At 37.7% G+C, this 26,902-nt stretch overlaps 2 protein-coding genes across 4 annotated transcripts; one reads left to right on the top strand and one right to left on the bottom strand.

Annotated features, from left to right (window-relative positions):
- The first annotated feature begins 1,162 nt into the window (after positions 1-1,162).
- CEBPZOS (CEBPZ opposite strand) lies at positions 1,163-19,901 on the top strand. Of its 3 annotated transcripts, none has more exons than XR_006386018.1 (7): positions 1,163-1,243; positions 3,842-3,957; positions 5,210-5,254; positions 5,846-5,930; positions 19,630-19,654; positions 19,749-19,777; positions 19,874-19,901. XR_006386018.1 is itself a non-coding variant. In XM_044261741.1 (5 exons), the coding sequence occupies exons 1-4, from the start codon at positions 1,164-1,166 to the stop codon at positions 5,926-5,928; spliced, it is 324 nt and encodes a 107-aa protein (XP_044117676.1). In that variant the 5' UTR covers position 1,163; the 3' UTR covers positions 5,929-5,930; positions 6,061-6,401. The 3 variants fall into 3 exon arrangements, 1 of the variants encoding a protein (XP_044117676.1); XR_006386019.1 differs by having other exon boundaries at positions 19,732-19,777; positions 19,874-19,894; XM_044261741.1 differs by lacking the exons at positions 19,630-19,654; positions 19,749-19,777; positions 19,874-19,901 and adding an exon at positions 6,061-6,401.
- On the bottom strand, positions 5,768-26,890 carry CEBPZ (CCAAT enhancer binding protein zeta). Its single transcript, XM_044261740.1, has 16 exons — positions 26,694-26,890; positions 22,967-24,468; positions 21,134-21,365; positions 20,382-20,562; positions 18,979-19,067; positions 15,710-15,763; positions 15,059-15,161; positions 14,890-14,958; positions 13,290-13,356; positions 11,406-11,506; positions 10,555-10,612; positions 10,089-10,282; positions 9,591-9,680; positions 7,025-7,086; positions 6,864-6,945; positions 5,768-6,101 (listed from the first exon to the last, which is right to left on the bottom strand). Exons 1-16 carry the CDS (start codon positions 26,847-26,849, stop codon positions 5,962-5,964), a joined length of 3,180 nt encoding a protein of 1,059 aa, XP_044117675.1. The 5' UTR covers positions 26,850-26,890; the 3' UTR covers positions 5,768-5,961.
- Between the last annotated feature and the right edge of the window lie 12 nt (positions 26,891-26,902).

Genomic DNA, 26,902 nt, shown 5'->3' with positions numbered 1-26,902 from the left:
TTAGCAAGAGAAGTGCTACTTCCTAGTGTAGTACAGGATTGAAATTTACTTTGGAATCCCACATATAGGGGGAGGGTGTAACCTCTTGGTATTTTGGGAGTTTTTAAAAACTGGCTTCCCTCTTCAGAAGTTGAACACCAGCAAGATAGAGATGGATGCTGGAAACGTTCAGGGTCCAGGGCAGTTTAACTGGTGACACTTTGTCATCCTAGACTGGGGGTGATGGAGAAGCACTCCACTCCAGCACTGGGCAGCTGGCAAGCAGGAATCTTGCCCCCACTTCCCCAGCCTCAGGGACAGTGCTGCTAGAGGCTGTAGGTCCCCACTGCTCTGTGTCCTCTGGCCATTAGAAGGGATGGCTGGGTAATCACCAACATCCTGGGCTTCTCTTCTGCAGTAGGTGTCTTCTGGCATTAGTAGCAATGGGTCATCCAATCTCTGCAACCTTTTGTCAGGTAATTAAAAGAGCTTCATTCTGAGGATCCCAGACAGGTCACTCTTTCTCTTTCCGTGGGAGAATGGACAGCAAACTTCCTAGGTACTTGTTAATGATGAGATCCCTGCTGCCCCTGCTCTTATGACCACAGCAGAGGACTGGAACTTTGGCTAACTTCTGTGCCTTGGACATGATGAAGCAAAGGAACTTCATTCTGGTCAGTTGCATCTCTCTGCTAGAGTTAACAAATCAGGGTCACACTGGGAATGTACAGCATCCCAAAGGAGACTTTGGGAGGGGTGGGTGCTGGAGACTTAGAGGAGGATGAACAGGACTTAAGAACTGCGGAATTTGAGCATTTGCATTCCAGGGGTAGGGCTGCGGCAGGCTAGCTATGTCTGCCTACTGAAGTAGGTCTGCATTTCTAACAAGCTCCCAGATGATGACCATATTGCTGACTCTTGGAGACTATCACACTTTGGGTTGCAGAGTGTAGAAAAATAATTGAACACAGGGTTTTCGAGTCAAGGTCTTATGTTCAAATCCAGTTTTGTCTCGTTAGCTCTGTGATTGTAGGCAGGGTAAAATTCTCTCTTTCTTTGTAAAATTAGACACTCATAGCACGTATTATGACATAGGATTTTTGTGAGCATTAAATAAATTCACAGACAGCCCGCAGTCAGGATCTGCTCTCAGTAGAAAGAGATCGATAAAAGGTGATAACGGTATGGGGGCGGGGCCAACGCCGGGAAGGGCGGGGCTTTGCCAAATCTTGCGTACGCGCAGTCCTGGGTGCAAGCACCTCAGGTAAGAGAGGGGTGATGGCTCGAGTTAGGCATCCTCACTTGGGCTCGACAGAGCACAAAGTGGGGCAGGAGTTTGGGGGGCCTCGCCAAAATTCTGGGGTCATACGGAAGAAGGTTGGGTGTCACTATATCCAATCAGCGGGAAGGCGCGGGACAGGCCCGAGTGTTTCCGGGTCGCAAGGCGGGCGACCTTGTCGCTGCGGTCGGGCCGTGCGGCCTGCGCTGCCCACTCGAGTTGGCTGCGGGCCGCGCGGGAGCGTCCCGGCAGGCGGGAGAGCGCTAGGGGCAGCCGGGGGCCCGCGGGGTGTGCACCGAAGACCCGGGGGACGGGAGCCGCGAGGGCCTGAGGACCGCGGGTAGCCAGCCTGACGCGCTCTCGGAAGCCTCGCTGGTGCCTCGGTTCTGGACCGTGGGAACCTGGAAAAAGCGCTTTAGCTGATAAAACCCAGGGTTGCTGAGAGACCTTACTCTCCAACATGTAGAGTGCGAGAGACCTTGCCGTGTGATAAATCATTTTGCCTGAGAGGCTGAGGCGCGTCGTTTTCCAGCGGTAGCGCGCAGACGAGGCGTTTTCCGACGCAGCATTGCACGTTTAAGCTTGTGCACCCTGAGTCCGCTTCTCGGCCAGTGTGATGCAAACCCCATGACACACAGCGCTGCTTTTCTTCGAGCCCATGGGAAGACTGCTTTATTTCGTTTATGTATCTACGTATGTATGTAAAGTAGGCTCCACGCCCAATGCGGGGCTTGATCTTAGGACCCTGAGATGAAATCCGTGGTTCCCCTGACTGGGCCACCCAGGTGCCTCGAGCATTGCCTTGTTTTAAATTTCACCTAAATTCCATCCTTCTCCAAAATCCGGTCTAATCTTATTCTTTCTCTGCCAGCTAGTAGCCCAACTTTGTCGTGGACAGGTATGCCTTTGGTGGTCTTTATCACCCAGGCTTTATCAATCGTTAAAAACACCTTTCCTGAAGCTGAGGGACTTGTAAAATGTGTATATATGTATTTTTAAAAGGTAAATGCTGTAACAGTGTTATTTGTACTTTATTTTTTGAACCCTTAACCTCACCTCCCAACAAAACAAAACCACATTTTACTAGGATTCCTTATACTGAGGACATTGCTGCAAGCACGCTTTATTTTTAACTTAAATTTTTTTTTCACCTATTGCACGTTAAAAATTACCCCAAGAGAGGTCCTTGTACTGATCATGACTTACTCCCTGTCAGATACAGCATTGTAAACAGCAAAACAGTTCTCCCCACCCACTCACCTGCCTGTTGATTATATGTAAGTTCTTTCTTAACTTCCTTGGCTTCATTTTTTTTTTTTTTACGGTAAAAATAATAAAGTTTTAATCTTTAAGTCCCCAGGATGATCACATTATCAAAATGAAGAAAGGGACACCTGGTAAAGCAATTAGTAGGATAATCCTAAAAAAATAGGGTGAAAAGGAGTCCAGAGGAAATGGTGTGAGCATTTCATGGTGGTGAGCAGACAGCTGGGACTGTAGAGTATTAGAGATCTTACTGTCTCCACACAGAGGGCAGAGAACAGTACAACAAAGAGCATACATCGGACAGTATCAAAATCCCAAGATTAGAAACGACTGATTTCTCCTGTTGTTGGGATTATAGGGAGGCAGAGTAAGAACTTGCATTTACATTTCATAGATTCAGTAAGAGTCATATGTTACTTTTTTTTAAAAGCTTATTATATAGCCCTTTCCCTTGTTCAGCTTTTACGTTGGAGAAGGAGAATGAAGACTCAAACCCTCTTTTGGATTAGCTTTTATTTTAGTGAAAGGAAGAGAGTCCAGATCTAAAGTCTAGTTTGCCACTTACTGGGTGATGGTGGCTGGTTTTCCTCCTGGTCTAAGGGCATTTTGTACAGAAGTCATTTGGAGTTGCTTGCAAATGCACACACCTTACTGGGATGCTAACTGTGGACTTGCTGAATCACAGTTGAGGGACTGGGGAACTGCAGGTTTAGGCCCAGAAATGTACATTTTTAACAAGTCTTTTGGGTGATGTAATTAGTTTGAAAATACTGTTAGAATAGCAGCTCCCCAGAACAAGTTGGTTTCTTTAACTTTATATAAAATGCTTGGGCTGTGGCACATAGTTCAAAATATGTTGTATAAATAAAACCTCCAACTATGAAACATAAACAATCACTTACAGAATAACCTTACTTTTGTAGGGTACTTTCAAAGAGTTTTCACATATGGCACCTATTAGATCATATTTTAATTCCTAGCTTGGCTAAAAATAATGATTTACCTTATTAATATTCTATTCTTAGGCAATTAAAAATCTTAATTCCATCAATTGTTAGTTCTTTTTACAGTGCTTTTATCAGTTTCATCTCCCTTTTGTGCTTTTTCTAGTGGTGTCTTTGGTTCATTGTGTGGGGTAGAGAATGAAAAGTAGGATTGTGGGACATACCAAATACAAATAAGCATACAGTAGCTTTAGGGTTTTAATCCCTAAATTATTCAGACTGTAGGAATGAATTGGAGTTGCTTTTGTGGAAAAGGTATTCACTTTGTGTATGCTCATTCAGGTTTACACGTATTTGTTATTGTTGAACTTAGGATGGCCCGCACTATGGAACCAGTGGCAAAGAAGATCTTTAAAGGAGTTTTAGTAGCTGAACTCTTGGGCGTTTTTGGAGCATATTTTTTATTTAATAAGATGAACACAAGCCAAGGTAATCCTAATTCAGTAGTTCATGTTTTCTAGGGGGGTGTGCAGTTTGCTAATACATTGAGGTACTAAACAGCATTTTTAGAGAAATTGCTTCTTCAGTATATTAGGCATTTTGGGTTGCTGGAGGGGAGGGGTAGGGAATGGGGGGCTAAATGATGGGCATTGGGGAGGGTATGTGTTGTGCTGAGTGCTGGGTGTTATGTAAGATTGATGAATCACAGACCTGTACCTCTGAAAGAAGTAATACATTATATTAACACTAAATGTTAACCTTTTTATGGACCTAAGAAATTTGGTGTTAATTATTGTGGACTTAATGACTCTTCTCCCTAAATAATGTTACTTGTAGACTAGGGAAAATGTTTCATACTTGGATTTTACTTGTCTGGGGGCACAGAGCAAGTGTCTGATCTGGCTTAGTTTGGGAACACAGGTGGAAGAAATTCAGCCTGCTGCTTATACCTCATTGTTTCATAGACTGAGAAGTAGTAGTGGAGCTGAGTTGTCAAGTAACCAGTTTCAAAAGCGACCAGAGTTCCTCCTCTGCTATCAATAACTGGGTACTTAAAACCTTTCCCATGCCACCAGCTGCCACTGAAAGTGCTGTAACACATTCTGGAGGGAAATTTTATATTAGAGCCCTCAACTTTTAAAATGAGGAAATGCTGCTTCTCTTTCCCTAGAGCAGGTAATAGTAGTCCTGGGGGTGGTGGCCATCTTTGAAACTTGTCATTTGTCCTCTTAAGGTACTTCACTGAACACTGTGCTCTAGGATGCTCAGTCACTTGTGAAGAAGTATAAGTGTATAAAAGAAAACATCTGAACAGTATCTAAAAACAAATTCAAGTTTCTAATTCCACAGCAAGGTAAAATGGAATCCAAGATGTATTCCAGTATTCCATTTTACCTTGCTATGGAATTAGAAACTAGACTCTATCCGGTTTTTGATCTCAAACTTCATAGTTACTAAGAGTTACACAGTAACATGGAAAACTTACTTTTCTAAATAAATTACATCATATATATAGGCCAAATTTGAAAAAGTTCAAAGTAACTATAGGGGGAAAACATGCAAGGCAAGTGCAAATTACACCCAGTGCAGCAGAGTTCCTGATTACCAGGACCTTAACATACATTTCTTATCTATAGGATTCCTGTCTCATAGACCCTAGAGCTAACGCTAAATTATGGCTCCATGTTTTCGTATGATGAATTTCTAGTCATGTCTAATCTTAAGACCTTCCTTTCATCAGATTTCAGGCAAACGATGAGCAAGAAATTTCCCTTCATCTTGGAAGGTAGGTTTTTCTTTAAAAGTATAAAACAACTTTTTCAGGCACCCTTTAAATTGAGGAATTTCTTTATGACCAATTAAAGGTTAAAAGGCTTTTTTTTTTGGTGATGTCAGTTTACAAGAAAAATTACTGTTTATCCCTATTTTAGCTCTTTCTGAGGACACATGGTGGCGGAAATTCTCTTTTGGAGATGAGTAGTTACCAGTGGTTGAAAACTTTGGAATGAAACATGTTTGAGGTGATGGTGACAAACCACAGCTTAAAATCAGTGTGACCTCTGATTTGCTAATTTCTTGGAGCAGTTTCTTTGTCCAATAGTGATAATTGTCCACCTTATGAATAGTTGTAAGGGTTAAACAAGAGGACATTATGTAATCACTTAGCACAATCATCTGGTATAAAGTAATGCTTAATAAATAGTGCTCATTATAATACTTAGTATGGATGTTGGAGGGCTTTCCATGACATATGTATCCTATTATCTTTCTCATTTTACCATGTAGAAATAAGGAAAAGTGGTTTGATTTCTCTCAATATAGTTTAATTTTAACACCTTTACATGATTTTATAAATGACAGCTATATTTATTTATAGTTTATTACAAATCCATTGAAAAGTCCGGAATGTATGGAGTCAGAGAGCAAGATCAAGAAAAATGGTTGAATAGCAAAAATTAGGAGTAAGTACAATTTAATTTATAATCAGAAAACTCATTTTCTTTGCTTTTTAATTTTTTGAGTGGTTTTCGGCCTCTTCTTTTTGAAATTTTTCTTTTTCTTGATGATACTTTTCACATCTCTGTTGTGTAGCCAGTCATCGCGTTCAGCCTCCCATCTAAGCTGTTTGTGACCTTTGTGGGGGAAAAGAAAGATGAGCACACCACATTGTGGACTCCTGGCCCCACAGAAGAAGACAGAAACTTCTGGTCTGCCATGGCTCACAGTCATTTCCCATCTATTTTACAAATCCCTGCTTTTGTTTGTTGCTTTCCTTTCGCATTTATTGTTAAAATTACTGTTTAACAAATAAAAGACTAGGAGAAGAAAGGAACAGAATGTTCTAAAGATTTTATTTCCCCTGAACACTTTCTTTGGCAAAAGAACAGAAGCCAGTAACTTATCAATATCAGAATAAAAATGTCTATAAAGTACTTACAAAGTTACTTGGCAAATTCCTATTATATAAAAACAACCTGCCTAGATAAAAAAACTAAAGTAACTGTTTAAAGTAATTACAGTCTTTATTGCTGTAGTCTAAATGCTTTTTAATCCTCTATGGTCCCCAGACAGAAATGAAAAAGCCATTCCTTCCAGGTCACAAGGAACCATTTTATTAATCCTTCCTAAAACGATCCTCCAAAAAATACTCACATCTTCAGAAGTTCTGAGTTAAGGCCATTTAAAAACCTCCATAAAAAAATTCAAGTTACTTGGGGCACCTGGGTGGCTCAGTCGGTTAAGTGTCTGACTCTCGATTTCAGCTCAGATCCTGACCTCAAGGTTGTGGGATGGAGCCCTGCACCTGGCTCTGGGCTCAGCAGGGAGTTTGCTGGCGATTCTCTGTCCCTCTGTGCAGCCATCCCCCCAATCAATCAATTATTCTAGTTACTTACTTGCATTATCTTTGTTGGCCATGGCATTCATGCCAGTGTTATCAAACTTGGATCCCATATTTTCATCCAGTAGGTGGCCAAACTTAAATAGAGATACATTTATTAGAAACCTCAAAACAATATAGAATAGCTGACTTCTTAAAGCAGTATATTAATCTTACCTCCTCAGCAGATACAAACAGGTTGGGGTCATTGAAATTTCCTTTCTTTTTTTTCCTTGGTCCTAAAAAAAAGTGTAAGCCTAGATTATTGAACTGTAAATCCAATGATTAAAAAAATAAATCGAAATATAGTTGACATACAGTGTTACATTAGTTTCAGGTGTACAACAGTGATTCAACAATCTTTTAACATGGTTCTGTTATAAAAAGGTTGCATTTAGGTTAAAATACAGAATTACAGTGATCTTCTATCACCATTAAGTAGCTGGTATTTAAAGACAAATATAATGTATTTGAGAGTTAATAAAATTGTTGAGATGACAATAGTGTCTTCCTGCCTGCCTTTCAGATTTGGAAACATTGCTCCAGGTTTACCCTTTATCACAGTATCAGCCAAGACTAATTACAAAGTTGACTATGGTCGAATTTTGGAATACTTAAGGCAAACTGTAGGATCTAGTTAAGTCAGAGTTTTTATTCTTTGGTCTAACTGTGAAGAAACTGATGGAGGATATGTTTTTTATGTTATAAATGAAATTTTGTCTACACTTTTCAAAGTGGTTCTACGGAAGGAAAAACCACTTAACCTCTAATTCTGAACATACAAACTTCCAAAATAAAGTAAAACACTTTTAATATTTATTAAATTTTAATTCACACATTTAAAAATCACATTATCTAAAAATATATTTACTAAGAATACTGCTTTTATCCATTTTGACTTTTCTTGAAATAATATTCAAATTTTTTGCATCTACTAGGGCCATTTTTTTTTTTTTTAAAGATTTTATTTGTTTATTTGACAGAGATCACAAGTACAGAGGCAGGCAGAGAGAGAGAGAGAGAAGCAGGCTCCCTGCTGAGCAGAGCGCCCGATGCGGGACTTGATCCCAGGACCCTGAGATCATGACCTGAGCCGGAGGCAGCGGCTTAACCCACTGGGCCACCCAGGCGCCCCTACTAGGGCCATTTTTAAAAGCAACTTTAGTAGGGAGTAAAATTCATCATAAAACTCAGCTGTTTTCACGTGTATACTTCAGTATGTTTTAGTAAACTTATAGTTGTTCAACTATCATCACACTGCAACTTCAAAACATTTCCATTAACTCCAAAAGATCCATGGTGCCCATCTGCAGTCACGAGCCCTCTCCCCAAGAGGGCTTTGTCTTTCTGGCTAGTTCACGTAAGTGGGGTCATATGATGTGAGTGTGGTCTTCTGTATCTGGCTTCTTTCACTTAGCATAACATTTCTGAAGCTCATCCATACTACAGTCAGTACCTCATTCCATTTTTTTGCTGAATGATACTCCATTACCTATTCATCAGTGAACAGACACTGGGGCTGTTCCCACTTTTTGGCTATTAATAGTGCTGCTACAAACATTCATGAAAGTCTTTGCATGGGTATCAAGCCACTTTTGATAAAACAGTTTCTACAGCCTTTCATTTAAAATTTTGTGTTTATTATATTACTAAGGAGCTGCATTTGATCCTATTATGGAATATTTTCTCTTGAGTTAATATTCCCATTTGTATAGTACCCAGAAAGGTTTTTTGTTTGTTTTCATTCATCTTACAGACATATAACTGTTAATATCAACCAGTAAGCACAGTTATTGCCTTCTTAAAGTTGCCTTAAGGTTTGTTTATTCATAATGATATCCAACATTTGCAAATGTAGGGTGAACACTATTGCAGCCCCCAATTTATCAGTGTTTGAAATTCCTTGGCCTCCTTTTGTTTTAACCAATTCTGTCAGGTATCCTTTAATCTGCATCTGAAACTACTGTCAGCTGAGATCTGACATCTTTCAGGCTATTGTCTTCTGAAATAGTGCTTTATTATTCAAATAAAGTCACTGAAACAGCATCTTTTAATATGACAGTCTCAGGAGGACTTAAGAATAAGGCAGCATTTCTCTCTGGAAATGATTTTAGGGAAAACTTTGTCTTATACTTAAGCATATGCTACTATTAAAGTGTCACTGTACATTACTCAGTGGAAGACAAAATCTGAAAGATAATGTTATAATTTATATACCAGGTAAATCATCTAATTAAGAGGATTGTCACTGTTAGTATTTCAAAGATCTGATAAGTTTTGCAAGTTTAAGTGTCTGACGTTCAAAGCATGAAGAAAAAGCAAGTCTGTGTATTTATCACAGATTTCAGGAATCAAATACTTAAAACGCTTTCTACATTTTTATCAAAAAGCTAAAACTGTAAATTGGGGGAAAAAAAAAAAAAAGCTAAAACTGTCACCTGACATAGCACCTTTTCCCTTTATTAGCATCTTACAAGTGTTAACATTAAAAGGCATAATCTGTTATGATACTTTAAAGATGATCTAGAGATATTTAAATGAGAGGAAGAAAGTTATGAGGAAAAAATATGAAGGTATGATGTGTGAAACAACTTTCACATATTAAAAACAGAGGAAACCAATGTTATCCATCATAAAAGCAAAAACAAAATTACACTAACCAATTTAGAAAATCTCCCATAATGATAACGAGTAGTAACTTTCTCAGAGGCCCTCCTTAGGTTTAAAAGAGAAGTTTTCTTACCTTGAAATGATCCAGCAAAGTCAAAATCATTTGCCCCTTTTCTCTTGCCTCTCTTTGTCCTGGTTTGAGAGCTGACTTCATCATCAAGTTCTATTGCGCCCCCAAACAAAAACAAAACAAAAATAAAAACACTATTAAGCAATTTAAAAACAACAGAACTGCTATAAGGCAAAGATAAATAATGAATATTGTGATTAACTTTGAGAAATAACTACTTTCTAACAATAAAAAAAGGGTAACTTAACAGCTCAACAGGTATTGTGCAGAAAGCCTATTAATTAAAATAAAAGCTCAAAACTCAACCTCTATTCAACTCCAAATAAGAGGGGGAAAAGATCCTATTTAAATTTCTAGCCAATCTGATTATTAATTTGAATATAAAGTAATGTTTAAAAAAGGCTTCAACAGAAAAAACTAGCTTATACTGAGGGAAAAAGGAAAATACACTTTTTTACCTTGTATTTTAAAAATGTTTACTTGGGGAAAAAAAATGCTTACTTGGAATGCCCTCACTTTCATCATCCAACACATCCATGAATGTTCCTCCATCTTCATCAATTTCAGTGAATTCTTCATTCATACTTCCTAAAGAAACTTCATCATCATCCAAGTTGTCAAGCTCATCATCACTGTCTTCTGAATCTTCATCTTCTGGGTCTTCCTTAGCACCTTTTCTTTTCTTTTTCATGTTGCTGAAGAAAAACAACATGTAGCAGAGAACACTGTTTTCTAATATGTTTTTGGTGATTAGCAGGGTACTAGGCTATTAACAAAGTTAGACAGCCTAGAACCTCTATGCATTATTAAAGTCTACAATGAAAATACTACCTCCATTTCCCAAGCATATTTCAATAAATTACTCCTACACATCAGAGTCCTGTATTCTACTGTTCTGAGGAAAACAATTTAGGAAATGCTAAGAAAACAGTTTTTTAAAAAATAAGACTTAAGGAAAGTATTTTACCCGGCAAAATCAAGGTCATCCTTTCCGGAGGTGAAACAATTATCATCTTCAAATGTGTCTGTCAGAGAAGAATATATAAACTGTCAGATAATAGCAAGGAATAACAAAGTTGACAAGTCTTCTATCTGAACCAATTAACACAGTCATTCTGCTATTTATGATACGTAAACACCAAAATGATGTTTTATAAACCTGACTACTGCTGTTTTATTAATCTACGTAAGCCTGTGAATATACTGACCTTAATTATTATTATTTTTTACGGACCTCAATTAAATTCCCAGACCAAAATGGATTCCAGTTTATTTCGGCTTTCTACAACTCTTTTAAGGAAAGAGGGTAAATATCAAAATGATATTTAGCAATTGCAATTCTTTTAAGTGCTTATTTTTAGTAGATACAATGTGCAAAAATACTCAATGTAAGTTTTTCTAATTTCCGGTTTTTTGTTTTGAGTCTAAATAGAGATTAAAATTTTATAGCTCTATGGATCACAAAGATAAAAGAGATGAAAGAGTATACTACTGATACCAATAGTGCAAGGAAATTAGGAACAGTAAAAATGGTTTCTCTTCTGTAAGAGATGAGGCCTTAAGAATGAATACACGCCACATAAATATAAATTTATTTTTCCCATGAACTGTCCACACACAATCCTAAATCTTTCTGGAGCAAGTGTGGGTGAACTACCATATGCCACTGAAGTATTTTTTAGTTCTTCATGATCATTTGCATGGTATTCTGAGCTAAATGATTTTTTAAAACTAAGATATCCTTACCACTAACATTCTATGGTTCTATAAGTAGAAAGATTATTTTACAGATTAAAGTTAAAATTAAAAACAAATTACCAATCATTTTTTCAAACTCATCATCATCCACATCTTCTATACTTTCTTCATCTGCATTCCGTTTCTGTTTCTCTTTAACAACAGCAACTTTTTTATAATACCTGAAAAAACATGCATGTTATGTATCTTATTTTTTAAGATTTTATTTATTTAGACAGTGTTGTGCATGCGCACGAGGTGGAGGGGAGAGGGAGAGAGAATCTCCCGTGGACTCCCCTGCTGAGCATGAAACTTGACACAGGGCTCAATCTCACAACTCAGAGATCATGACTTGAGCAGAAACCAAGAGTCAGGCTAAGCCACCCAGGCTCCCTTATAATAATTGTATTAAATGGCCCATTTGGTATAATCAAAGCACCTATGACCAGTGACACAGACAAGTGTAAGAACTGTTAATTCAATTGGATATAAATGACTAAAATTTTTATTATAAACAAAAGTTCTGAATTAAAATAGCTACTTCTGAATGTGAAGTATAATAAATTTCAAAGATTTAGGATTTAGTGCATAAAAACACTTCATCTTAATTGAATGACAATTTACATTAATTAAATTAAATGACAGGTTGTTTTAGTGTCAACACCAATGACCAAAGTGTTAGAAATAAGGCAAAAATGTGGCTCTAGATAACATTACAGTATTTTATCAGACCCATTCTAATACTGGGGTAGAATGAAACTTAGCATTCTGCAGATGAGATCATACTCTCAAAATTCTTCACACAAAATATTTTTAAAAAAGCAAATAAACAGAATTAACCAAACAGATAACAATAAGAATACTAGTAAGCGGGACGCCTGGGTGGCTCGGTTGGTTAAGCAGCTGCCTTCGGCTCAGGTCATGATCCCAGCGTTCTGGGATCAAGTCCCACATTGGGCTCCTTGCTCAGCAGGGAGCCTGCTTTTCCCTCTGCCTCTGCCTGCCATTCTGTCTGCCTGTGCTCGCTCTCCGCCCCCCTCTCTCTGATAAATAAATAAAATCTTTAAAAAAAAAAAAAAAAAAAAGAATACTAGTAAGTTTAGGAGTTCTTTATGTAATAGCACAGTGAATTTTGCTAATTCTGTTTAGAGTCGTATTTTAGACAAATTATTCATGAGTTGCTTATCATAACGTTAGACTGATAACAGATTTAAAGCCTGTAAGATAATTACTATATTAAAAAAATAAGAAATTAAAGATTAGGTTTTATGAAGTCAAGAGTCATAAAATTTAAGCTACATTATTAAAAACACCCACAAGTTTACTTGTTTAAGTTTCAGTTAGATATCTTAGGATTAGCAAGCTGAATGATTTATAAATTGCTTTTGCAAAAAAAAAAATAGGCTGACACATTATTATTTTTTTTTTATAAAGATTTTATTTATTTATCAGAGAGAGAGGGAGAGAGAGTGACCACAGGCAGACAGAGTGGCAGGCAGAGGCAGAGGGAGAAGCAGGCTCCCTGCCAAGCAAGGAGCCCGATGTGGGACTCGATCCCAGGACTCTGGGATCATAACCTGAGCTGAAGGCAGCCGCTTAACCAACTGAGCCACCCAGGCGTCCCCTGACACACTATTTTTAAAAAAGATTTTATTTAAGAGAGCAAGCAAGCACAAGCTTGGGGGTGGGGTGGAGGGGCAAAGGGAGGAGAAGCAGACTCCCTACTGAGTAGGGAGCCTGATGTGGGGCTCGATCCCAGGACTCTTAAGATTATGACCTAAGTCAAAGGTAGCCCCTTAACCAACTGAGCAAGCCACCCAGGTTCCCCAAATGACCTACCTTTAGATCTTTTCAAGCTGACCTATATTACTGAAGCCATTTTATGGAATCTAAAAATTTAAGCTTTTTGTCCTAAAAATTTAAATTTTAATAGTTCCCCAAGTGAAACTTCATTGAGTATATTACCTGTAGAAAAACAGTTCATCCACTGGTATTTGGCTTTCTTCTTTTGCAAGGAACTCCTTACTATTTACTAGAAAAACAAATTAAGAAACATTTTTTATTAAAGTAATCCTTTTTATGTTATCCAAGCTCATAAGACTATATACAGCATACCTCCAATTATAAAGTCTCAAAATTTAAGGAAAGGGGACAGAAGGGATCTTCTAGTGCAAAGGACAGTCTCTGGAAAAGTCTAAGTGCAGAAGACCCAACATTTGAAACTGTTTGTTGGCTACAATGACATACATGGCCATCAGTGCATCACAGTGAATGAACGTGGTTTTCACTGTCCTCCAACCACATCCAGGACCCCAGTTTTAAGAGAAATAAAATTAAAGAGTTCTCTTAATTATCACTTTAAACTTATCGTCTCAGAGAAAGAAAGACAGTAACACCTGCCATTCTGGAACAGGAAGTAAAAGTAAACAGAATTATCCACAATTTTACTTAATACTGATGAAAATCAGGGAACAAGAACAGGGAACTACAAGAATATTTTCTCTCTTCACAATGAAAATTTCTAACTCATCTTGATTAAAACTAGATTTGGCTTCTAAATTCTAACTCTATTTAAACTTTGGCTAAGTCCATTACATCTCTGGATCTCTGAAATAAATCAGTTGGAAAGTAAATGATTAATAAAGCACCAATTAATCCTAGTCTCTGAATGAAAAGGAGCTGTGATTTATTATATAAAAAAACTAGTGTGTGGGCTTTCTACTGAACCCTTAAGAGACGGCTTATGATGATCTTTAACTATAGGGCTACCTGGGTGGCTCAGCGGGTTGAGCATCCAGTTGGTTGAACCTCAGCTCAGACTGTGATCTCAGGATTGCGGGATCAAGCCCTCTGTCAGGCTCAGTGCTCAGCAGGGAATCTGCTTGAGATTTCTCTCTTTTTCTCTGCCCCTCCCCCTGCTCACAACTCTCCCTCTCTCCAAAAAAAAAAAGAAAAAGAAAAAGATAGTTATATATATATATATATATATGTATGGGATATATGGGGGGGAGTCACTAATAAAGCTACAAATGGTATAAAAATTGCAAAATATTGCTAAATGGTGAAGCTGGGTGATAGTTACAGGGCGTTCAATATACTCCTTGTGTATTTACTTTGGATGTTTGAAAATTTTTTTTTTAAGAGGTTTCTTTCTTTCTTTCTTTTTTTTTTAAAGACTTTATTTATTTGACATAGAGAGAGAGATCACAAGTAGGCAGAGAGGCAGGCAGAAAGAGAGGGGGAAGCACGCTCCCCGCTGAGCAGAGCCCAATGTGGGGCTTGATCCCAGGACCCCAAGACCATGACCCAAGCTGAAGGCAGAGGCCTAACCCACTGAGCCACCCAGGCACCCCAGATGTTTGAAATTTTCTGTAATAAAGTTAAAAAAATAAAAGGCCCAGTCAGACATAATAAACTTAAGAATATATACATAATTTTTGGGAATAAAAGATGGATAATGTCTCTGGTACTTAGGTTATCTGGTAATATGGAGCAAAGAATAATACAATTTTTTACTGACTTGTACTAGTCTTGTCAGCTTTAACTGTCGAGGCTTTATACTTACCAGCAAGACTACGAATATCCTTCATAAAATGTTTTCTTTTGGGTTGCATCACAACACTATCTGTGTTTTCTGAAATGTAAAAATTAAGACAGTGTAATATAAAACCTAGTTTTATTGCTCATTTATTAAATATCAACAGTGAAAACCAAATAATTAAATAGAAGCATACCTTTGCCTTTATGCGGCTTTGGATTTCGGTAAACAAACCGATCTAAGAATCTCATTAATGTGAAGTCCTGCAGTGGGTCCCCTGAATACTGAATATAATTTCCCTGAAAGGTGGAGAGGGGAGGAGGACTAAGAACTTAACTCAAATTATATATATGCATCCAGATAAGAAAAAAAAAGGAAAAACATCATCTACAATGCATCAAATATGCCATAAATGACCCTTCAAATATCCATCTCATCCCTCTTACTTGAAGAATTAAACACAATCGTACATATACATACAGATTTTATGATACACTGTTGATTTTATGAATAGGTAAACAATACTGTAAGTCATCTATTAACCAGAAACCAAACACTGAAGTGGCCAATACAGCAAATGGGAAAAGGGAGAGCAGTCTTTCTTCAGGAGAAAAGCCAGAATGTAATAAATAACTGCTGCCATTTTCTAATAGCCTGTATTTCCATTCACCACACAGTGGGATGAATTACCTACCCTACTGTATTAAAAAAGTCATTGGTCCTTTGCACCAACAAAAAATGTTTATGATTCTATGTGGTGGATAGAAAACACTGTATGACCAACTACTAATTATCTAAAACTAGATTATTTTTTTCTTATTTCTTGACTTTAGACTATTAGACTTACCTGAAGGATAGTCTTTGCAAAAAGGGCCACAGAGGGATGAAAATGCTCAGATAGCTAAAAAACAGAGGAAAGTCAACTCTTACTATAGTTATAAATACAAAGAATTAAAACTTAAGCCAATACATTAAAGAAGAGTGATTCTCAAAATTTTGGTCTCAGGAATGCTTCATACTTTTAAAAGTTAAGAACTTGGGGTGCCTGGGTGGCTCAGTCATTAAACGTCTGCCATCAGCTCAGGTCATGATTCCAGGGTTCTGGGATCGAGCCCCACATTGGGTGGGGGCGGGGGGAGGTCCTTGCTCAGCAGGAGGCCTGCTTCTCCCTCTCCCATTCCCCCCACTTGTGTTCCTTTTCTTATTGTGTCTCTGTCAAATAAATAAATAAAATCTTTAAAAAAAAAAAATCAAGACTTTAAGAGCTTCCAAAGTTTTTTTTTTTAAAGATTTTATTTATTTATTTGACAGAGAGAAATCACAAGTAGATGGAGAGGCTGGGAGAGAGAGAGAGAGAGAGAGAGAGAGAGAGAAGCAGGCTCCCTGCTGAGCAGAGAGCCCGATGCGGGACTCGAGCCCAGGACCCTGAGATCATGACCTGAGCCGAAGGCAGCGGCTTAACCCACTGAGCCACCCAGGCGCCCAGATCTTCCAAAGTTTAAGTGGGATATATCTATTGATATTTATTACCTTATTAGAAATTACAACAAAAATTTTCTCTTCAGTTTTTATTTATCTAAGTAATCTCTATACCCACTGTGGGGCTTAAACTCATAATCCCCTGGGCAAGAGTCCCATGCTCTTCTGACTGAGCCAGCCAGGCACCCACAATAGGAAATTTTGAAACAATTATTTACAGTCAATTTTAAAATAACAACGAGCCTATTATATATTAACACAAATGTTTTATGAAAAATATTTTTTTCAGAACATATAAGCATTAGGAAAAGAGTAGGATAATTTCAGTTTTGTAAATCTATCTCATGTCTGGCTTAACAGAGGACAATGAATTCTCATACATGCTTCTGTATTCCTTGTTACTTTTTAGTTGGAAGTATAAAAAGACAATCTTGCCTCAAACAGATATATTGTTGGGAATAGGAGGGTTAACGGATAACCTTTCACATAATTGTGAAATTTCTTCTTTGATACTACACCCAAACTGAAGATTAGTTGCAATATGGAATCTGAAACCACATCAATCAGCTTTTGGTACTTGCTGCTCAAAATTAATTGGTCTACTATGAATAAATCTTCTTACCATGACTTTGTAATACTGTGCATTTAGGCATTTGGAAAATACTGATTCAGTAAGTTATGCAGTTCTTCCACATGCTGGTTGCATTAGCACAAAAGTCACACTGTTAGTATCACCACTGATTTTATCAGAAAAATTTTTATAGGGCGCCTGGGTGGCTCAATAGGTAAGGGGCTACCTTTGGCTCAGGACATGATCCCAGGATCTTGGGATCCAGCCCTGCATTGGCTCCCTGCTTGGCGGAAAGCCTGCTTCTCCCTCTCCCTCTGCCTGCTGCTCCCCTACTTGTGTTCTCTAGCTCTCTGTCAAATAAATAAATAAAATCTTAAAACAAAACAAAACATAAGTTTTTATATATTGAGAAAGTGTCAAATTCAAGGTAGTGGTTACAAAATCTTGAAATGTTTACTTTGTTTAAAAGCTTGAATTTTATCATTGACAACAAATACTGTTAGCTGTTTTGCATCAAATTAAAGATTCAGTTCATTCACTTTCAAGAAAATGTCTCCCAAATACCTAAATCTGAACAACCAGTCTATCTGTCAACCAGTCTTTTATGAAAAAAGCAGCTGAGTTTACAACCAACTACACAGGTACTTTTCCCAAGACACAAGACAACCTCATACTTAGGTATACAGCAGAAGTACGTTATGGATTTTTGCTGGATATGCACAAAGACTATGAAAAAGCCATGTACTTTAGAGTCAAGATAATTACTAATTTTTCCTATTTCATCATTCTTATCAGATACTGGCTTTTTTTTTTCTGAAGGTACATGGCAGTGAAGAATATAATGGCTACTGTCCTTATCTGTACTAAGACACTAGCAGTTTTAGCTATCATTTCTTTTTATTTTTTAAAGATTTTATTTATTTATTTGACAGAGATCACAAGTAGGCAGAGAGGCAGGCAGAGAGAGAGAGGAGGAAGCAGGCTCCCCACAGAGCAGAGAGCCCGATGCGGGGCTTGATCCCAGGATCCTGGGATCATGACCTGAGCCGAAGGCAGAGGATTTAACCTACTGAACCACCCAGGCGTCCCTTAGCTATCATTTCTTGAATATCATCAGTTCCACTGTCAACAGAGTGACAAAGGCAAATAATGTGCCTTGATATCACAATGAAAGTAGCTGTGACCCTGCAGACTCATTGAAAAGGTATCAAAGACTCACGGGAGTCTGTGTGGTAAGACACTTACTTGCTTTTCCAAAGATAACACAGAAAGTTTACTGGAAATATGAGTTCCTCTAATGCATTTAAAAAGTAATTTTTGGAGTACAAGGGGCGTTAGGGAGGAGAAGGGAATTTGGGTAAATTGGAAGGGGAGGTGAACCATGAGAGACTATGGACTCTGAAAAACAATCTGAGGGGTTTGAAGTGGCGGGGGGTGGGGGTGGGAGGTTGGGGTACCAGGTGGTGGGTATTATAGAGGGCTCGGCTTGCATGGAGCACTGGGTGTGGTGAAAAAATAATGAATAATGTTTTTCTGAAAATAAATAAATTGGAAAAAAAATAAAAAAAAATTAAAAAAAACAAAAAACAAACAAAAAAATGTGGCCATTATTTGAGCCATAAAAAAAAAAAAAAGTAATTTTATTTGCAAATAATTCTATCATCACAAAACTTCTTGGGGAGATCTAATACATAAAACAAAATTTATTTATAGCCATGTATAACATTCTTACTTTGCATCCACATTATTTAAGGTTTGCTACATGTGAATATGTATAAATGTGTAAATTTAATGTTTATCAAACGCTACAGAAATACGGGTTATAAAGCATTATAGTTGGGTGACATTCTTCAAATTGCTTCCTTCTGCCACTTAACTAATGTCTAAATAACTAAACTGTATTGATCATATTTACAAGCAAAAATGGAAACTTCAAGCTGTTAAATCCATGAGGACAAATACAAAGTGCTAATGAATTAAAAGACAATTTAAAATTACCTTTAATTTTTAAAGCATTTTTTCATTTCATGAAAAATCATCATTTCAAAATACCTTTAAGTCATTACCTTTTTGAGTTCCCAAAGACTTGTATTTTCAGCTCCACAGAACAGAGGGTTTCTACTGAATGGATCGTATGTGCTTAACTGTTTGCCACCTGAGAACAAAGAAAAAATACCATTTCTTAAATGTTTTATTCCCAGCCCAAGAGTTCACTAAAACCACCACCATTAATGTTGTAACCAATAACTATAAAATTATATATATACATATATAGATATAAATATGTAACAATTATAATTTTGAATATTCTTAGCCAGGCATCCTACCTAAACATTCCAAGTCCCAACAAGAATTAGATATGGTACTGATGACAGTATTTGCTACTGAATAAACCAAGTAACAAAAGGTGCCCAAATCTGGGTCAATTAGGTTATAAGGGTTAAAATGGCAATAAGCCTGAAGATTAAATAGGTCTAAATTATTTTAGAACTTTAAATGCACTTAATATTTATTATTAAATTATGTCCAGGAATAATTCTCACTTGGAACAAGTTTTATGTTATCTTTGAAGAATTTTCAGAACACATTACAACAAACTGTCTACTTCACAATGCACATGTTCATCATCCTTGTAAAGGACTATTCTCAGTTTAGTCTTCAGGGAAATTGATGGATTTTTCCTGGATGCTACCATACTTTTCTTTTATACTTCACAGGCAAACTGAAGTTTTGGGAGATGAAGTAAAGTTGACCAAGAGTTCCATAATAAGTTTGAAGAAATGGATCTGGCACATTTCTTGATCCCCAAGGTTTATTAGTGTGCTTTTCTTTACAGCTCAAATGAAGAGGCTGCATTTCCAAAAGGTATCTGCTTTAATTTCTAAGATTAAAATTACTTTAAAATATGTAACGTGTTAATAAGTAGACAAGTAATTCACTATATTAAAAATTTACTTCTAGGGACGCCTGGGTGGCTCAGTTGGTTAAGCAGCTGCCTTCAGCTCGGGTCATGATCCCAGGGTCCTGGGATCGAGTCCCACATCAGGCTCCTTGCTCGGCGGGGAGCCTGCTTCTCCCTCTGCCTCTGCCTGCCTCTTTGTCTGCCTGTGCTCGCTCGCTTTCTCTCCCTCTGTCTCTAACAAATAAATAAATAAAATCTTAAAAAAAAAAAAAAATTTACTTCTAAGTTCCTGAATACATCTGGTTATAAAAGCTCTACTTAAAAAAAAAAAATACGGAGGACTTCTAAAATGGTATAATGTTAATTTCTATTGAGATCAAAGCAGGGCCCTGGCTGGGGGCCATCAGTAGAGCATATAAATTTTGATCTTCAGCTTGTGAGTTCAAGCCCCACACTAGGTACAGATTACTAAAAAAACCTAAATCTTAAAAATAATAAGAGACCAAAGGAGAATCTAATTCCTGTTTAAAAGTTTGAAAGAACAACTGAAAGATTTAAGAAACTCACCTTTCAAATTATCAAAGTGCACCCAAGAAGCAGACTCTGATTTTTTTGTTTCCATAGCACTGTCTGACCCAGTTCCTTCTGTCTCAGCTTTTTTTACTGGATCTGTTTCTTTATCTGCATCGGTGAATTTTTCTGTGTCTTCATCATCTTCTATGTCAATAAAATTCTCTTCATCAGACTCCTAAAACCATGGTTTAATAAATCTGCATTAATCAACTGGAAGTCTGTATTCAGTTGTATGAGGCAGTTTTGAAGACCCACTTGTTGCTATAATGGTGAAACATGAAAATTCCATCCATCAAATTGATGACTGGAGACACACCACCTTCTTTTTTCTAAATTAAGAGAATTGAGTTTTGAGCCACAATTCCCCCAAGACTTTGGCACTTTTTTACATGAAAACATTCAGCCCTCAAATTTCTGATGTATTATATAAATAAACCAATGAAGGAGGTGCTACTATGTCCATTTCACAACTGAGGAAACAGGTTTAAGAGATTCACTAGCTCTGTAACTATAACTACCTCATACAATTATAGTGTAGTACAGTTTACTATGAGTAAAGGGGTCAAGTAACATGCCCACCTAGTAAAATTGTACACCTGGGACTAAAATTCAGGTCTGTCCAACTCCAGGACACACACATGTTCATGCTCCAGAGAACTAAGTAAGTTACTGTCATTGAAGCAAAGAAGAAAAATACCAATATATTTCAGAACCCACTCGATTTAAAAAGCAGTTGTAAGATATACCGGATGATCGTCTAGCTGACTTCTTAAACCTGGTTTTGCTTTAAGGATCTCAGACACAAGGTATAAAGCTCCACATATGAATGGTGGCATCTGTTCACAAGTAACTTGAAGTAACCTCTTCACAAAAGCCTTCACCCTACGCAATACGATGTCAGCTTTCAGAGATTTGTAGACAAGATTAAGAAACATGGCTTGTTTAGAACACATCATCAATCCTGGATCCAACATCTTCCTGTAAAAAAAAACAAGATCTAAAGTTTATTCATAAAATATCTCTACAATCAGTAGTAAAGGCAACTGCTAACCTCATCTTAGGGATAATCTTCCTGTTTATTTTTAGATCAACAGACCTAAGATGTAAAATGGAAGTCAATGACCAAAACAGACAGAATGGTGATCTTGGGGGAGAGTGGGAATATCACAGGAGAATGACCTTTTTTGGTAGTTTCTTTTCTTTTTCAGGGGTTTTCCATTCTCCAGCATAATTTTTATACAGATCTAGAACCTCATATGAAAGGCTAATCCAAAACCAAATAATGAAAACTGACCTATGAAAGCAGTGGACTGGACCAGAGTTCTTACCCTGTAGCTGGGGGACCAGAGGCTTCCACATAATTCTAATGAACACGCATGTAGAGAATTGAACATAATTTTAAAACTTTCTCTTTATCCTAGTCATTCCATCCTAGAGATGCTCCAACTGCTTTTGCCCTCTAGACATTACGATATCCAAAATTAACACAAAATTCATGTGCAATACTACTTCTTATTCTAAGCACTTCTATTAACATTCTCCCATTAATACTAGAAACGGAAATATGTAACCCTGTGAAGCATTTCCATATGGAAATGGACCCACTCTCCTCCATTTGTTAGTTCCATAACTCTGGTGGTATTGACATCCTATATTATTCAATATTTGATATTCAATTTTCTGTCTTCACATTTAAAATATTCAACATTTTCATCCATTTTGCAACTCATTTTTAAAACATTTGAGAATTTAGATAGGTGTCCCCACCATTTGACAGAGAACACCTTCTTGAAATTTTTGATAAATCATATTTTTGTAAACCAAATCACGTTTCCTTTATCTTTCAAATAATATTACAGAAAATTTTGTTTAAATGATTCTTAATAAAACCAAAAGAAATACTACAAGAGGGCTTAGATGCCATTTGAGGAAATCCATCTGTGAGAGTTCCTGGCAAGCAATAATTTAAAGAACTTAAGCATGTACTCCTCAGATAGACTGTTGTGAGTCAGGGGGAAGAGAGTGAAGGAAACTTCAATTATATCTATAGTTCTAATTTTTTAATATTTGTAAGATTTAAAACATACAGCAGAATGCTGAATTTGAAATATTAGGTGGCGGGATACAGATGCTTTTTTGGGGAAGGATATTTTTCTGTATTTTAACAAGTTCTCAAAACCACAAAAAAAATAATGTATGTATGCTAGGGCACCTGGATGGCTCAGTGGGTTAAAACCTCTGCCTTTGGCTCAGATCATGATCCCAGGGTCCTGGGATCGAGCCCCACATCGGGCTCTCTGCTCAGCAAGAAGCCGGCTTCCCCCTCTCTCTGCCTGCCTGTGATCTCTGTCTGTCAAATAAATAAATAAAATCTTTTTTTAAAAAAAAATCATGTACGTAAAACATGTAACATAGTTTTCCAACGGAAAACAAAGATTAGTAACTTACTCAAAGTTGGTGATCCAGTTTTCTAAATTTCTTGCCCCACAGAGGGGCACCATAGGTGTTGTGTATTAAATCACATTATTATTAAATCATGTTATTCCTCACAGTCACCTATTGAAGTGGTATGTACTTACCTATACAATGCTGCATAGTATCGATCTGATATCGTCTGCTGAGAATTCATTACTTGGAAAAGCAACATTAAAGCTTGTACACTGGTATTAAAATTCACAACATGCAGCACTTTAAAGAGTGTGTCAACCTGCTCCCTCACTTTGTCATCACCAGTCTGGGCATAAGGATATGCTCTATTTACTCCTGTTAAAAGGGCACTAAGCATTTTTGATTCAATATTTTTTTTCTTGATACAAGTCCGAAAAAAACAAAAATAGAGAGTAATTAACTTATTAGCTAATTCACTTTCTTCATGGGAAAGGACCATTTGATTTAAAAAGCAAATTGCATAATATTGTGCTTTGGAGCTGATATTTGAGCGAAAGAGCAGCCTTTCTACCTCGCCACATACAACTCCTTTCATATTGGGGTGCTTACAGAGCAATGTCTCTAACAGATGGGAGGCTTTCGTGGCTATTCTGTTCTGAGGATCTCCCAGTTTATTTACCACCTGCACAAGAAGAGCCTTTTCTTCCTCAGGTTTATTACAAAGAAGCTCATGAGCTACAATAAGAGCTCGTGTTTTCGTGGCTACTAATGAATCATGACTTAAAGTTTCTAAGACCTGCACGAATTCAGCCACCAGGTGTTTCAGCTGGTGTTCAAAATACCATAATATTAGCCTTCTATCTCTTGAGTCCCTGTTGCCACTGGCCAACTGTTCTAGTTTGTCGAAGGGATGTTGGCTGAAAATCCGTAGCTTCCGGCTGTCTGGCAAAAGGTCTGTAATGAGCAATTCTTTGAAAGTATCCAAAGCCATGAGGCACTGCTGTTTGCTACCCTTCTTTTTCACAAGGTTCACAAGAGTTTCTACAAATTGGAGTGTGTGAATAGCATCATCCTGAATAAGAAGAATCATGGCTGCCATCCTGTCCCCTAGTGTCCCTGATGACACAATTGTCTTCATCCAGGTAGAAGAAGCTCCCTTCTGGTTATTTGTCTTGTTTTTGAATAAGTTGATTTCATGCTCATACAGTTTCTGAGCCAAGGTTTTGTACTTAGACACAACATCCTGAGGCTGGGGTTCCAAAGAATATTCATTGCTGTACTCTAGATCATACCATTTGCCTCCAGGTTTGAGTAACAATGTTTGTCTCTCAAAAAATTCAAAGATATCCTGTTGTTTATCTTTCTTAACTTTTGGGGTGACACTGGTGTTCTCATCAGAATGTTGTTCTGGCTTCTTCTTATTTTTCACCTTACCGAGAGATGTCCTTTCACTTTGTGCTGCATTTTGCTTTTTATTATCTACTTTAGATACTCTTGCTTCTTTTTTGCTGGCATTTTCTTTTTTAGCTGGTTCATCTTCTTCAACTAAGAAAGCTTTTGCATACTTGGCCAAACTAAGATTTTGGATAAATGCTTTCAGTTCACCTTGCTGAAGGTCATCGATTGCTCCTTTTTTGCCTCCATCCACCACTTCCTCATTTTCATCCAAAGTAGCCAGCATAAGGTAATCTTGCTGCATTAAAACATAAGAAAGTTAAAAAATAAATTATAAATCCAAAGTTTAGAAAAACTTCAAAAGTTAATTTGAAATATCTGTATCTTTATTATTTTTTTTTTAAAAGACTTTATTTGACAGAGAGAGATCACAAGTAGGCAGAGAGGCAGGCAGAGGGAGAGGGGAAGCAGGACCCCTGCTGAGCAGAGAGTCCTGGATGTGGATGCGGATGCAGGGCTCTATCTCAGGAACCTGAGATCATGACCTGAGCAGGAAGGCAGAGGCTTAACCCACTGAGCCACCCAGGCACCATGAAATCTGCATCTTTAAAATCAATTAAATTCAATTACCATGATATTGCCTGGGCTCCCACCCAACCACCACGTAAATTCTCGTTAAGTCAAAGATTCACATGTGGAAAAAAAAGCTATAATAGGAGAATGTCCACCATAATTAAAATAATTTCAGAGTAAAGAAAACCTTTCCAAATGACATAAAATGCAGGCCCTTAAAGGTAAAGATGGGTAAAACTGTCATTCTCTCAGACGAAAAAACATACACAAGTCAAGACAAATAGTAAATTGGAAAAAAAATACTGGCAGTTGTCTCTGATGTCAGTTAATATCAGAGTAATTGGGCTTAATATTTAATGTGAAAGTTCCTACGTATCAGTTAAGGAAGTGATAACCCAAAGATCTGCAAAGTATATAAACAAAAGGTTCCTAAGGGAAAAGTGATTTTTTAAAAATGTGAAAAGATGCTCAACTTCACGGACATTAAGAAAAATCCAAATTAAAACCATGATGCATCCATTTTCTAATCTGTCAGATAAAAAAGATAAAACTGATAGGTGTTGTTGGGGAGATGGTGGGAGGAAAAGGCACTTTCTTACGTGGCTGATGGAAACGTAAACTAGCACCTCTATGGAGGGCAACTTGTTACCTTCAAATCCAAATACAAGACACACATCCTTTGATCCAGCAGTTCCATTTCTATCAATTTAGATTATATATGTTCACAAATATGGGAAAAGATCTATTTTCAAGGTCATTTACTGCAGCATTAAAATAGCAAAAGACTGACAACCTAAACATCCAAAATAAATGGCTGACTAGATTAAAACAATGATTTATGCAGGCATAAAACCAATGACATAACTTTATATAATGTTATAGAAGAATCTTTAAGACAGCAAGAAAAAATATACACAAAATATTATACAGTACAGTACACTGTGTAAAAAATAACAGGTGTATGTTTGTTTGGAAGGTATAAAAGACACAAAAATACTTGCTTTGGCTAGTAATTGCATGGCTAGAGATAAAGTGGGAAAGAAGACTTTTCATCAAAAGTGAAAGAATTTTTTTAAAAGAACTTTTTTGTAGTATGTGAAATATCGCCTATTCAAAAAGTAAATACAACACAAGTACAGTGCAAACTGGGATTCTGCCCCTGTAAATTGCATTTCTCTTGCCCCTACCGCTCTCCCCACCCACAGTCTCAAAACACGTGCTAAAAAAGTAAGCTAAATTCCATCACATACTTGCTCCAGATCTTCTAAGGTTTTGCATCAAACTCAGAGGAAGGCCTATATTTTACCTCTGACGTCATTTATTACTCTCCCTTTACCTCATTCTGCCTCAGCTACACTGACATTTTTGTTGCTCACAGATGGCTCGCTTTCTTTCCTACAGTTTTCTTCCTAGACCTCTCAATGATGATTTCCCAATAACCTCATTTAAAACTGTTACGCCTTTTACACTGATTATCTTGTTTTCTTCTCCGTGGCACCGCTCAGCATCTGATACACAATATTCAATAGTTTGATTACTGATTGTTCCCCTTACGTAGAACGTTCCACGAGAGCAGAGGGCTTCTAGAGCGTAAACATGTGCGTGTTCTGCGTGAGAACAGAAGTTAAGATTCCAACAACACTGGAGTTCGGAACTCTGATGCCACGACGTCAGGACCCCGAAAGGTCAGTCTTCGCCGACCTCATGGAGTGCCAGTTATAAATCAGTGAAATGAGAGGGTCCTAACAAAGGCCACACCACAAAAACGTTCAATTCCAAAGGACTCTTCCCGTGTAAAAAGCTGTGGGAAAGAAGAGCGGGTAGCGCACAGCGCACACTTCGAAGCTGGGATCTGGGTGCAGGACGCTCTCCCACGCTCCCGCTGCGGGGCCACTAGTGAAACCACCCCTCGCGCATCTGTCCCCTTGTCCGCGAGTCCGAGGCCATTACCTTGGTGCCTCCGAGCCGTAATACTTCCTCCAGAGAGAACCCATTCTCGGCTTCATCCTGATCCTCCTCGCTGTCCTCGTCCGGATCTTCTACCGCCTCCTCTCCCCGCCAGGGCCGCTTGGCGTGGAACTCCAAAGGTTTCTTGGAGGCCGCCATCACTAGCAAAGCACGCGCAGACGGCCCACAGTCTCCTTCCGCTTGGCGGGGTG

The sequence above is a fragment of the Neovison vison genome, chromosome 8, assembly GCF_020171115.1.
Source record: "Neovison vison isolate M4711 chromosome 8, ASM_NN_V1, whole genome shotgun sequence".
Taxonomy (NCBI): Eukaryota; Metazoa; Chordata; class Mammalia; order Carnivora; family Mustelidae; genus Neogale; species Neogale vison.
This window is presented reverse-complemented; position numbering and strand designations above follow the sequence as displayed.